Genomic DNA, 13,903 nt, shown 5'->3' with positions numbered 1-13,903 from the left:
TCCAGGAGGCGGGGGTGCAGTTCCAAGAGCGGGCTGTAGGGGGCGCTATCGTTCCCCCCCCCCCAGCCTGACGTGTCGTCCTTTGCCCCGTCGCTAGGCGGAGGGGGATGTGGCTGCGCTGAACCGCCGGATCCAGCTGGTGGAAGAGGAGCTGGACCGGGCTCAGGAGCGACTGGCCACCGCGCTGCAGAAGCTGGAGGAGGCTGAGAAAGCAGCTGACGAGAGTGAGAGGTCAGTCCAGGAGTGGGGTGGGGGGGGTGAAGGTGGGTCTAGTACTTCTAGCCCCCCGTCATCACCAGAAACTGTGGGAATGTTGGCAAGAGACCTGAGTCCCCAGGGCCACGGTGGGAGATGGGGATCGTGGCTGTTGATCACGATTTACAGGGGCGTTGTTGCAGAAATGGTGAGGTAGCAGGAAGTATGTACTTCATCTGATTCAGTCCTGGCACTACATTGTGAAAGTAGACAATACTGCTGAATATCCCCTTTAGGAAGACGGGAAATTGTTTGGCTGTTTTAGAATCTGGTGTTTCTTCCGAGCTTCTGAGAACCGAGAGCTCTAGGGTTTGCGTGGGTCTTGCTCGGAAAAGGCCTGACCCGTTCTGTTTCCCGCCCACCCCCGCCTCCCCCCCCACAGGGGCATGAAGGTGATCGAGAACCGGGCCATGAAGGACGAGGAGAAGATGGAGATCCAGGAGATGCAGCTGAAGGAGGCCAAGCACATCGCCGAGGAGGCCGACCGCAAGTACGAGGAGGTGAGCCGAGCCGCTCGTGCTGTGGACCCTGCAGGCCTGCCTCCGAGACCACGCCCGGGTTCGAGGTGCCCGTGCGGTGCTGTCTGGCAGTGCCCCCGACGTTTGCCCAGCTTGCGCTGACCGCTGCAACAGCAGGCTCTTCATGTGACTGGTCTTAATTTTTACAGTATGCATCATACTGGGCAAAGGGATTTTCCCCCCAGTTGAACAGAACACCTTCATAGATGTAGGCTGCAGTGTGGAGTAATGGTCAGGGCTCTGGACCTGCAATAGTACACACCATCTGCCACCCAGTTTAGGAATATTTTGCATCACTGAATGTATTTGCTATTTCCCCATCTGTTTAAATTAGTGCAGTGTATTTGGAAGTGGTGGGTTAACCTGATCTCTCACTGCCCGGGTCTTTGACCTCTCAGAACGTTGGATTTCTGGAACGTCTCCACGCTGCTGCTCGAGTTTCTAATGAAACGGGTTTCTAGTGGCCTGTTTTGAACTGGCTTCTCATCAAATTAGCTTTTCAGAAGGTAATTCAGCAAGAGAGAGCAAAACCACCCCTTAGGTCTGGGGTGTCAAACTCTCAAAAACTCCCAGATTCCAAATTCCTGGGGGGCCTGGTGTCCTTTGGTGTTTGGTCCATCCTGATTAGTCAGTTACCCTCATTATTTTCCCAGACGTATAAAAATTTCTTCACGTCTTTCCTTTGATGACTGAAAACAAGCACTTCAATAGATGTACAGTTACCTGTAAAACAACTTCAAGCCTCATTAAATGCATTATTATGTTGTTGATTAAATAATTAGGCCAGGTATGTAAGCAAGCACTTGGCTGGGCCCAGAAACCAGAAGACCACAGGCCCTGCAGGGGTTGAGTCTGGGACCCCTGCTCTAGGAGTGGGTGTTGGGGCTCAGCTGTTTGTGTTCAATGATGCAGCGTCTGGTCTTTTACCAAGTGTGGGCTTGTTCTTCTGTAGGTGGCGCGTAAGCTGGTGATTCTGGAGGGAGAACTTGAGAGAGCTGAGGAGCGGGCTGAGGTTGCGGAGCTGTGAGTATCTGTAAAAACTTGCCAGTATTTAGCAATAGTAGTGCGATAGATTGGAAACCTACTACTTCACATTGACGCATGTAATGGAATATTGTCAGTTTCAGGGCTTCAGTAGGTTTCCCTTAGTAAATAATTTCCACAGTTGCCTAAGATGTTATTGTTAATATTCACTAATGATTATATGGTACTAATGTTAATACTAACTCTTACCGAGCGTAATGTATCATTTTAATTTGGGCTTGCACATTCTGCATTGCCTGTCAAGTATTCACTTGAAAGGACTGTTTTCCTCCGTCATATGTTCAATTTCCTGAACTGTCTTTTTTTGGAATGCTTTGGAAATTTTGGATAATGAGTAAACCATTTTGAGACAAAGTGTAGGCAGGAATCTGATACAGGGGCTGTGAGCAGAAAGATTCTTCAGTGCTCTCTTGTGTGGATCTGCTAATGGAAATCAATGCTGTTGTGTCCCACTGCAGAGTGATGGGAGACAGTTCTTATCCACGAACGAAGGATTAATGAACAAAAAATGACGTCTTCCCAAACACATCTGAATCAGAAACGAATTTATCTTCTCCCTCCCACTATTTTCTCTTGCCCGGCAAGTCTAGACACACATTTGCAGCTAAGGTGGTTTTACTCCATGGTAGGGCTGCAAGGTTATGGTTGGATTCCCAGCCAATTTTAGGAGCTAGAAAGCCTTCTCGCTAACTTAAAAGAAGCAGTGCTATCTCTTCCCTCCTACTTGCTTTCCCAGAGCCATATTATTCCCACAGGGCATATAAACTGAACTAACATGGATTTAATCTCCTCTGAAGAACAAAAGTTACACTTGTCTTTCATTACTGCATACATTTGTTTTGTGTGACTCGGATGCTCTTTAAGAAAAGCAGAGTGTTTTTCTTTTGATGATTCTTTGGAATACTGGAGGGTTTTTGCTTTTGATTTTTTCTCAGCCAGTCAGTTGGATGTTGGCGAGGTCTTGTGTTCTGTATGATGTTAATTAACACATCTTGTGCTATTTTGTTTTTCCCCACAGGAAATGTAGTGACCTGGAAGAGGAACTGAAAAACGTTACCAACAACCTAAAGTCTCTAGAAGCCCAGTCTGAGAAGGTGTGTTCAGTTTTTCTGCAATACTTCTCCAATTCCAAAACCTTGTTCTTGGGTGAAGTAGAATCTTGTAAAAATGCTTCTAGAATTTGGAAACGCTCAGTGACTTAACGTAAAATAATTGAATTATGAATATGAGTTTTATGCAGCAGTGTTCTTGAAGACTACGAGATCACTCTCCTCTGTTAAGCTAACCTGGAGCAGTGCCTGTGTTTGGGGCAAAGTCTCAGGACATTTTGTCCAGTAGGATTGAATCATGGCTTCTCTTCTTTCATGGTCCCTCTTGTTGTGGAGTGGGAGCAAATCTCTTTATTGGTTTCTTTTTCAGTACTCGGAAAAGGAGGACAAGTATGAAGAGGAAATCAAGGTTCTCGGCGACAAGCTTAAAGAGGTATAGTGTGGTTCTCCTTTTCCTGTCTGTACAATATCTGAGAAAAAAATAAACATCTTTACATCCATAAGCCAAGGCTGGGTCCATCTCCAGTACAAGGATTCATTCTCGGTTTCTCTTGTCTCCAGGCCGAGACCCGAGCTGAGTTTGCTGAGAGGACAGTTGCCAAACTGGAAAAGACCATCGATGACCTGGAAGGTATGGTAATCCCATTTCTCACAGATCCTCATTTCAGTCTGTGTGGAAATGCGCAACAGAACAGAATTGTTACCACAGAAAACTGCCTTCTCTTTCCACGCTAAAACGTTACAAGGCCTTTTGGGCCAAAAACGGCCAAACTGGTGTTGGGCTGAAATGTGCTGTGATGTTATTCACCCCAAGAGAATCTGTAGTCCATCCTCAAAGCATTATGGTTTTCTGCTCATCATTTATCTTCACAGAGTGAGCTTACGTTCAGCATTTCAGCACCTTCAGGAAAGCAATGAGCACTATGAAATTCTACATGAATGATAATGTAGACTTTTTAACATAAAACTGCTAGCAGGGTAGGTGGTTTTTGTGGCCAGTTTAAAAAGCCTTTGAGTCTTAACTGCATAGGGCCCAGTTCTGCTGTAGAATCAGGGTTGTCTTGAATTTGCTGTCACTGGATTGCAATGTTGCAATTAAGAAGGATTTTTTATATATGTGTACTTTTGATTTGTTTATGTTTTACTTAAGGATTCCTGGACACTGTAATTTAAGGATTTATTAATTTATTTGGTTTGATTTGAGATGCAGACTGTGGCATGATACACTCGTAGTATGTTTTATGTTTGGTCGTATTTGAAAAACCGAAATGTGGTTAAGAGTGAAATTACTGAAAACAGGCTTAATCAGTTATGCAGTATTTTGTATATCTTTTTTTTGTATGGCCATATTTTATGACTGAATCGTTTTATTATTGTGACTCATTTGTGCAGGCCTTAAATACCGAATCGGGTTGCTTCCTGTCCTTTTGAGTCTTCTCAAACTTAAAATGGAAAGCTGACTTGTCAGGTCCCAGCCTGGGATTAAGGTTTCAACTTTCTTAAAAAAAAAAAAGACCTTCTGCTGAACTTGTGGAAAATTTTTAAAGGATGGTCTGCTGCTTCACTCAGTCTCATGAGTAAAGTAGTGTGTATAATTATGATGCAATGAGGCAGAGCCAGAGGATACTTGCCAGAGAATTTGTATTCTCTGTGTTGCCTTTGCAGGGTAACTTGTGCATAGTGCACACCAATATGGAGGGCAGGATACCTCCTGTACTTATATTAGTTTGCTTTGGGTCCTCTCCTGTATAATTTATAGACTGGATTTCTCACTTACTTGGCTATGTGTGTGGGGGGGAAATGCACATTTTAGAATAATAAAGGGAACAACTTGTGCGGTTCTAAAATAAACTAAAGACTCACACAGTTAGATGACTCCCATTAACACTAGAGACCTGGGCAGTCCAATTTTCTGTGGAGTGTCCCATTTTTCCTTGTCTAGCCCTGACCCTAAAAAAAAGTTATTCCAGGAAATGATTCAAGTAGAATTTCATCAGGAGCTAGGAAATGGCTTTGTGTCTTCAACGTTGTTGTAGACTTCTTGCTTTTTTTGATGATCTGCTCTTGCTCTTCCTGACCTGTCTGTTTTTCCATTTCTCTCCCTCTCTCTGTTCCCTGCTCGTTTCATTTCTTCTCTTTCTTCCGGCACTCCTCCTCTGCTGCTGCTGCTCCCTGCTTCCTGCGCCCTTTGACCTCCAGACGAACTTTACGCTCAGAAGCTGAAGTACAAGGCCATCAGTGAGGAGCTGGACCACGCCCTCAACGACATGACCTCCTTATAGATGGCCTCTCCCCTTTCCCCCCTCCACCCTCTCCAACAGCCTTTTCTCTCCAGAAGGGTGGCCTTCCTAATTCCTGCGGCCTGCTCTCTACTGCTGCCTCGAATCTCTGGTCATTCACCCCTGTGCCTTTTCTCTGAGTCACCTTCTGTGAGAACCTCTCTGTAAAAACAAAGCTTTAATAAAGTTCTTTCTGTCTCATGGCACATCTTCCATTTCCGTTCTTCCTTTCTTTGAACATTCTTAAGCATTCGTAAGCCTCCTGCCTAATGAAAAAGCTGTCGGGGCCTGTTCTATTTTTTTTGTTCTAGGAAGCATGTCACAGACAGGTATATCAGGTGATGCCTACAGCCTGTGAACTTAACATGACCGACTTTGTGTTATATTGTTTTTTAGTCAATGGGGGAAAAAGATGCAATGATGAGTCAGAAAATAAGACTTTGACAGTGTCTCTTCAGACTCTTTACTGTAACTGCAACATCTGCGCATGGTGACTCCCCAGCGGTTCCCACCAGCAGAAGTGCTTGATCAGAGTACAGGTCCAGATGTCTCTGTGGTCCAGATGTTGCCCATGCATGTCTGGATGACGTCATTGGCTGACTGTGACTGGAGCTCCTTAATAATGCATAATGCATAATGTGCCAGGCACTGGATAGGTGGGGCCTAGTTGGCCGTGGATCAAGCAGTGATTCCTGGGAGCTGCAGGAGACCTGTGGGTTTTCGATGATGTCAGCAAGAGTGCTGTTTCTCCAATCGGTGTTGACTCTCCTGTAAAGCACTGTAGAGTTTAAAACATGTCCAGAGATTAAAGGCTCTGATCAACAGGCATGTTGGAGTGCTCATTCTCCCTGTGCAGACCTGGAGTTATATAGTAGCTGTAAAGCTGTAGAACGCAATTGGTGACTCTAAACTGCTTTGGTATAAAATGGAAAATAGTTTATTTGCTTTATTTTTAAAAACGCCTTCCATGTAGAGTGCTTATGGTACTATAAGGGACAGAGGCATACACCATGTTCAAATGCGGGCTTCTGGTTCGATTATTTAACAGTTTAAGAGCTTTGCCGGGAAAACCGTTAAATACAATAAATTTCCAACTTTTAATCCTAAAATTAATCATTAAGCATTAGTCAGCAATGAGCAGTGTTAAGGCTTTGGACTTAAACTGGAGGTTTGAGACTTCAAAGCTTGAAGCCATAAACAGAGAAAGGAGTAACATTGATACAAGTAAGAGTTAGTGTTTTTTCATCAATGTTTAAAGCAAAGATTAAATTAGATTGACTTATCCTTTTGTCATGCCTTTAAGCTGGTGGTGATTTACAAAAGACATTGAAAATTTTAGGACTCCAGTCCCTGGGCAAGTTATGTTTTCGGGGTCACAGCCCGGACTGAACAAAACCAAAAACTGATCTTATTCATCCTGTACCTACTGGACTAATATACAATATATAATAACACACTAATAACGAATGATCTTAAAAGAAAGAAAACGATGCACATCCAGAAGTTATTGGTGTTGTCCACTACAAATCGGTAAAGGTAGCGAAATCAATTTTGTGCACATTCTGTAGTCCAAGCTAATTTATTAACTCTTATCAATGTTTCAGCAAACACAAACCTTCATCAGAACATACTGTATACTTTTGATCAGGCAAATATTTGATAAAAGCAAGGTTTTAAAAAGGAAGCCCTTTTTATGAAAGATCGCCATCGTTCAGAGAGGTAGTAATATTAACAATATACTGTCCTTCTAAGGAAGACATTGTTTTTTTTTAATTCAGTACTTTATCACCTCAGTTAGACACTGAAATAAGATTTTGAGGCTTCTTCTATGAACAGAAGCTGACTAAAGTACAATTCTAAGATGGATCTACTTCTGAGATAAAAATGTAGTTTTTGACAACCCTAACCCTAAAACAATGGTTTCCCCAAATGGAATTCTGAAAGAATTCTTGCTTTAACATAAGATTTGTCTGGGCAAATGTGTCTTCCCTGATGAAGGCTTGTGAATGCTGGAATGTGGACAAGTTACAAATTAACGTTGGAGTGGAGAGAGCTTTTAGCCACTCAAAACACGGAGTGTGCCATTCTCTTTTACAGGTCGATCATTCACACAGAACGATCTGGTCTTTTTTCCATGCGGTGTTCAAATTCAAATACTAGTGATACGTCTTTCTCACAAATCCATAAACAGTATCAGATTTTGTTCAATGCTATGTACTGTATCTAAGAACTATATAGACAGAATCCCTTTTGTGTAACATGCAAGTTATAAGGCTAAGGCGTTTTGCATAGTGTGCTTAGCAATTTTTGTTCCCTAGTTACTAGTGTTGAGTGATAAGGAGCTTTATCCTTAAATAGAAAAAGAAGCCATGCATAAATGTATCTATTAAAGAGCACGGTGTACTGCAACAAGCTCAGGTCCCATATTGCTAAATGCAAAGTATGCAATGGTTATTGTTAAATCAAAATACAGCTAGATATTTTTCATTTAGTATATATATATTTTTTTTTACAGAAAAGCTATCATGTGCCAAAGAGGAGAACTTGGGAATGCACCAAGTTTTGGATCAAACACTGCAGGAACTGAACAGCTTATAAAAAGCAACGACAGCCCACGAAGGAAGAGAGAAATGAGCGTCATTCCATGGATATTCAATTTCATTCCCCATTTTCGAGCACCAAATCTCCCGATCCCCTCTCCCCAAGAAAATAGGGTCTAAAAAGTGAATGTTATACGTGTATCTGCAGTGTTTTTTTTTTTAAAGACCATGCTTTCCTTTTCTTGTCTGTCTCTTTCACAGAACTTTCCAATTCATTCTGGTTTTCCCCCCTCCCCCAAACCCTCAGTCATGATAACAAAGTTCTGTTTCATGTTTTTATCTGGGAAAAAACGAATTTGTTTGGGAAAAAAACTTAGGTTTACAAATCCACAAGTTGCAGGCACAGTTCAAACACACCTGGGATGCGTTGAGCACACGGTGTGAGAAAAGAGGCCAGTTCTTTGAAAGAAGTGATCGTTTTCAGACTGCGCGGTGAAGAAACCATCTCATTGCAGACAGGAGAGCAGAGAACTCAGGAGGAAAGCAGGAGATGTGGGAAAGGAGTAGGTCTGTGTTGAGCTGGTAAAAAAAACAAGAACCGTCTTTTTTTAATACTGATGAAGTCTTACCAATTTTGTTTGGATGCTTTTAAAAATTGTTTTCCATGTGTTAGTCAAAATGTGATAATGTCATGCATTAGTGTTGTAACAACGGTCTTAATCCATTTTCATGGAACAAAAATGTGAACTTTGTGGTTCAAAGTTGTATTTGAAGATCATTTCAGTCATCTGTAGCAAGAGCCACCCTTTTTTCTGCTGTTTCAGATGGTTAAAGTGCCATTTTCTCATTTGTTCAAGAAAATTTGTCTAAATATAGGCTTCCCAGTTTGTGGCCCGAGAGCTCCAGCTGTACTTTCCCTTACTTAATGTAACCCTTAATGGAGGACAATTTGCTTAATTTAGTGTTTTTCCATTATTTTCAATTGCTAAAAAATGATCAAGGCCAGAATATCAGTTATAGTCCAAGTGCCAGGTCAATGAAGGGGATTAATTAGGTAATGAGGAGCTCAGCTGGAGACAATGGAACCAGCAGGAATGGGCAGATCTGGGTCTTGGACTTGTTCCTGATTTGCTTAACAACCTCCCGGTGTTTTAATGTAAAAATAATCCCATAAAAATTACATCGGCTACATTATGGGATTCCCAGCAGAGCAGCAAAAGATGCAGTGCCTGTGTACAGGCAAAAGACACAGCCAGTGTATATGTTAGATTGACATTACTAATTAACATCGAGCATTCCATTTCTACACTACAGATTATTCTGGATGGAGTGTCTCTGAACCAAAGTATATGCATAGTGCATTATTTTACCAGGAAAAAAAACACTCTTCATTTACGTATTTTGTCTTATGATGCTTTTTTTGTTAACAAAGTGAGGATGGCCTTCATGTTCTGGGCCTTGATACAAGTACCTCACATTTGCCTCACTAAATCTGTATTGAAATACTTCACTTTCTTAGCTTTAAATCTAATAAATTTTTACAAAACGGTGTCTTTGTTGGTCTTTGTTTTTTCTTCCCACTTTGCTGCTTGTGTATTTTACACAGCCGGGTGTCTGCAAGGTACTTCACCTCTTCAAGACAACGAAGAGACCTGAAAGTTTAATCTGGAGTTGAAATTCTTCCAGCAGTTCCTTTGGTAGCAACTCTCTTCTAATATGTTACTGTTGTTCAGGCGCAAATGTGTTCAATGTACATGTTTGAAACTATTTCGCTTGTGTTAAGACAGCTGTGAGTTTCCTCCCCAGGTCTAAGTATTAAGACAGCCTGAAAAATGGAAGCCATATGAAATTTATACCATTAGAGTTCCTCTTGAGAAAAGGAACATAAATATACAGCACAGGGAAAATAACATACACACCTGCTTTCTCTCTATAAAATATATTGATGCTTTGTAAGCAAAAAGGTATTCCAGCAGTTAACATCCCTGGATATCATTTTAGGCTTTGTTGCCGAGGTAAAACGTGACATCGTTGTTGTGTATAATATGTAACAACGCCTGGCCTTTTCAGTACCAGTTATTGTGAGGTCTGGACTGGATTTTATTCTTTTTTTCCGATCTTCTGATTTAATATTTGTTGCGTAGAAAGCTGCTATTAGCCGCTTACTTACTGTACCTCGGCTTCGTTAAACCACGACCGGAGCGGTAGGCGCTGGTGCTTTCCTGCCCTCTAGTGGCCAAACTTGAGTTGCGTAGCTATCCTAAACATTTAAGGAGTAGTTGAAACATACCGGTCTACCGATCGTCTCATTTTCAGGCGAGTGACCCTTGAAAGAGGCTAAACTGCCAAAACGTTGTTACTTCTTTATACTTTTCGTATAATTAACCTTCACCTAATGTTTGCAGCCAACGCACGCTGCCATACCTCACCACACGAAGGTCTAGTGTATAAGGTGTATGCATTTCTAGTGAATTTCTTTGTCTACGCTGTGTCTTGCGTATTTCTTTGTAACTATTATTACAAAGAAAATTGAAACCAATCATAATCTGAGATTTTTTAACTGGAGTATATTATTTTACATCACACATATATAATAGTACATTGCCAATTGGAGTACAACAAGCAAGCTAAGTTGGTTGATTAGTCTGGAGTGAAAGGTAAGGGTTCGAATCCCAGGCAAAATGCTTCTGGTTCTTCCAGTAAATATGCTGTACAGAGCCTGATTCTGGTTATTGCTGTGAATCTGTTTTTCTCTATTGACTTAACTAGTAAATTAAAATACAGATACTTAAGAAGGGGTCAGGACCTCCAGCTGAATTTAAGACACTGAGCTTTTATTGGAAGAAGTATATTACAGTAAGAACTTAATTCATAGAAAAGGTCCCTTAAAATGAAGACTTACTGTAAAAACAATGCTTTCTTTATGATACCTTCCGATTCTACGACAGGTTTATATTTAAGTTACTGTGTAGGGAGAAGCATTTTTAACTCTGGTGTGCATGTGGTTTGTGCACGGCTCTGCTTCTGGTCACTACAGCCCCCACTGAAATCAGCCGGCAGTGAGAGGAACCTCCACCATCCTCAGTCCACCCCCGTCAAGCAGAGTACTGCTCACGTCAGCCTGGCAGTCCCCGGGCGAGCTGGAGAGAGGGACATTCACTTTTCGTCTTTCTTCAGGCGTGATGGGAACGTACTCAGTGTTGCTTTCTCCTGAACGAGCAGCCTGGAGGACAGGAAATGAAAATGGGGGAGATTTCGAATTACAGCTCTTGTTTTGCGAGGGGGGGGTTAGACCTACCAGGAAGCTGCCTTGGTCAAGAATGGCGCCAGATTTCTATTTCCTGTTCCGAGCAGTAACCCCGACTACAGCTCGGCAGGTGAAAAGGGGGTTAATTAGCACATACTCAGAATCCCGTTCGGCAGTGAGACAGAGTTATACTGCTGTCCATGTATGACTGCCACCTAGCGGACTAAAATAAAGACACAATATGCCTAAAAATCCTAAATTGCCAGACTACACAGCTGTAGCCAGCGTACAAAAGGGCCAGATTGAAAACTGAGAAGCGTTGTGTGCTGTCCAAGGAGTGACTCTTAAGACAAGAGTCTCCAAGCCTGGTACTAGAGAGCCCCAGTCCAGATAATCTTACAGCAGGTCATGCATTTACAACCACATCAAACACCAGTGAGATGCTGATTAATTAACAACGTGATCTGTTCCTTTAGGAGAGTTCAGTGTGGTCCCACATGATCTCTAAAAGAATCAGTTGAACAAATCATCTGTTTGACTGCCCACAGTGAAATTGTTCCAAGTCTTTCCAAACTGGTGATTCGGTACTGGCCTATAACACCTGGACTGGGGGCAGAGCTGGTGACCTCCACTCTAGAGGAGAGAAGATCAAAGGAGAGACAAGATCTTGATGTCTGGAGTTGTCAGTCAAGTGGGACTGTGCACAGACCCCCAGCCTTGCTGCCAGGAATATAACACTAAAGCAAATTGTCTGTCTAGCATTGTTAGCCCCAGTGCAATACCACAGAAACAACGCTTTAGACAATGTACCAACTCAGGAGGGTAATGAAAAGGTATCACAGTCTGGCGAGTAGGCTATTGGACATGCACCCTGAAGAGGAAGATATTAAGATTTCTTCCTAAAACGGCTCCCTTCCTACCTTCTGTCAGGCGGCACTTTCCTCCTTTGGGTTGACACAGGACGTAGGAGCACCCGGCGCAGGGCACCACTCTCTGTTCGTGGCTGAACACCGTGGTGATCCTGTAGCAGCCTGTCGCGTGGGTGGGGGGGGACAGGAGGACACGCACCGTTACAACACGCACGCCAACCCCACGGGCATCACCATCGCCGCTACACCGGTGCGCCGGGAGAAAAAAAACGCACCGTAGCCGCAGCCAAGTCAACAACAAAAAAAAAACCCAACAAAAACACCGGACACGGCACTGCGAGCTGGCTCGGCGCTAGCTGACTCCTTGCGGGGGTCATTTTCCGAAACGTGTCTCTCGTCTGCTCCCCTGAGCGGGAGCTGTAAACCGGTTCGAGGCGCAGGGACGGCACGGCGGTGGAATAGGGTGTTTTCACACCGGCGAGCGGGCGGAAATCTTCCTACCTGGACACTTGACGTCCATGAAGTAGGAGTTGGGGCTCTGCACCAGTCTCTTCTTCTTGTGCCTCCTCTTCTCCACCTCGTAGAGGGGGTGCATCAGGTCGGTGGCGAGCTGCGACCGGACAGCCATTTATTTACACAGGAAGCCACTTACAGTAGGTCACAAATTCACAATTTGTATTGAAATTGGTCAGTCGCCAATTTCAATTCAAATAATTGTGTAAAAAAATAATCTGAATGCATCTGGTAACGCATGGATCTTTCCCGAATAATATAAGCTAAAATTGAGTAACCCATCAGTAATATGCCTTTTTGTTAACGAGACTCGTTGTTATCTAGATAATATATGATTGTTTATTGTGTTTATTAAACTACTATTTGCTATGGCATATGTTTTCTCAGCGTTTTGGTGAAAAATACTAACAATGGGCAAACTTGATTTCGTTTCTTCCGTGTGTCAGACGTTGCAAAAGATAACATGTGCCGTTCATGTCTGAAAGGCAAGCTTTCAAGCTTATGTATTGAGTTTCAGGTACGTAAAATACCATGGCAATAGCAGCTACAAATGACCTGCTCCCTCTAGTGCTTAAAGTTCAGAATTGCAATAGAATCGCTTGTCTGCTATGCTGTTCACTAGACATGTCCAGACTTGTAAAACGACACCAATTTACATTGCAATATATCATTGCTATTAGAATGATCTTGGATGCATTTTGTTTCTGTGACAGTGGTAATTTACAAAATACAAAATATATTCCCCACATCTACCTAATAAAAAACAAGTTAAATAAAGCAATCACATCTGTCGTTCGGTACATAGCTGTCAAAAACTAATGCTAAACTAAAGCAATGTCTTTTTTGTTCTGCAGTCAAAGTAGATACATTTAGAAGTTTTAGGCACATTTGTACACTTATAAATCGACTAAGTTCATTCACTGAATGGTCTTACATTTTGAATAAACCTCGGAGTTTGTAGCCTACTGATTTTGACTATTTCAGCAACGCGGTAGACTTCTCAAGATACGCAACTAAAGCAGTTTAGATTGCTTGGATGTGGTTATCTCGATTATTAATTATTCAGTTATTTAAATGCAGCAGCACGAATTGTTAGACAGTCGATTCCCACATTAAAAGTAGCGAATCGCTTAAAGCTGTAATGCTGAAACTTACCGGCATCGTTCTTTAATTTGGACTTTTTTCCCCCTGGTTTGTCTTCTTTAACAGTGACGGACTGATTCACTAATAATACCTATGACAGCCAGCAAGTGCTGTATTGTATGGTGATTATTGCAAACGCCTGTATTTTCTTGAAATTTCCCCGCCTCCTCGGGGTGGGGGTTATATGAACTACGTCATATTTGTATAAACGCAGTTTGCAGAGTGATGTTTGATGTATCCTTGTGTAACAAGTTAAAGCCAATTTCAGATTTTCTTGCGTCTATGAACTTGAATAAAGCGCTCTCGGGGTAATCCATAAATCGCGCTACTTGTATAAACTAACAAACGACAGCATTTTAAAAATCAAGAATTTATATAAACTTTATAATGTACAAGAAGCGTCCTTTTCACGGAACCATGCTTTTGTTACGTGAAAAAAAAACCTG

General features: G+C 42.4%; 2 protein-coding genes across 5 annotated transcripts in view; one reads left to right on the top strand and one right to left on the bottom strand.

The window, feature by feature from the left end:
* Positions 1–9,234, top strand: part of tpm4a (tropomyosin 4a) — a 29,931-nt gene extending 20,697 nt beyond the window's left edge. For 2 of the 4 annotated variants that reach the window (XM_088622264.1, XM_088622266.1), the window contains 7 exons: positions 98–231; positions 638–755; positions 1,726–1,796; positions 2,836–2,911; positions 3,237–3,299; positions 3,428–3,497; positions 7,661–9,234. In XM_088622264.1, coding sequence (XP_088478390.1) covers positions 98–231; positions 638–755; positions 1,726–1,796; positions 2,836–2,911; positions 3,237–3,299; positions 3,428–3,497; positions 7,661–7,743 — 615 coding nt within the window. In that variant the 3' untranslated portion in view covers positions 7,744–9,234. Of the gene's footprint in view, positions 1–97; positions 232–637; positions 756–1,725; positions 1,797–2,835; positions 2,912–3,236; positions 3,300–3,427; positions 3,498–5,065; positions 5,352–7,660 lie in introns of those variants that run through there. The other 2 variants (XM_088622263.1, XM_088622265.1) reach the window with 1 other exon arrangement.
* Positions 9,235–10,498: 1,264 nt separating this feature from the next.
* LOC148639112 (small ribosomal subunit protein eS27-like) lies at positions 10,499–13,628 on the bottom strand. The gene is made up of 4 exons (XM_088622267.1): positions 13,470–13,628; positions 12,303–12,411; positions 11,853–11,963; positions 10,499–10,908 (listed from the first exon to the last, which is right to left on the bottom strand). Exons 1-4 carry the CDS (start codon positions 13,473–13,475, stop codon positions 10,880–10,882), a joined length of 255 nt encoding a protein of 84 aa, XP_088478393.1. The 5' UTR covers positions 13,476–13,628; the 3' UTR covers positions 10,499–10,879.
* Between the last annotated feature and the right edge of the window lie 275 nt (positions 13,629–13,903).

This window comes from Lepisosteus platostomus, chromosome 27, assembly GCF_059453375.1.
Source record: "Lepisosteus platostomus isolate fLepPlt1 chromosome 27, fLepPlt1.hap1, whole genome shotgun sequence".
In the NCBI taxonomy this organism is placed as follows: domain Eukaryota; kingdom Metazoa; phylum Chordata; class Actinopteri; order Semionotiformes; family Lepisosteidae; genus Lepisosteus; species Lepisosteus platostomus.
Note: the sequence above shows the minus strand (reverse complement) of the source record. Positions and strands in the feature narration are given on the sequence as shown.

Coding starts and splice junctions, on each gene's coding strand:
- LOC148639112 (XM_088622267.1), bottom strand. Junction 11,964..12,302: donor CATGGACGTCAAGTGTCCAG/GTAGGAAGATTT, acceptor CCCACGCGACAG/GCTGCTACAGGATCACCACG. Junction 10,909..11,852: donor AAAGTGCCGCCTGACAGAAG/GTAGGAAGGGAG, acceptor CCTGTCCTCCAG/GCTGCTCGTTCAGGAGAAAG.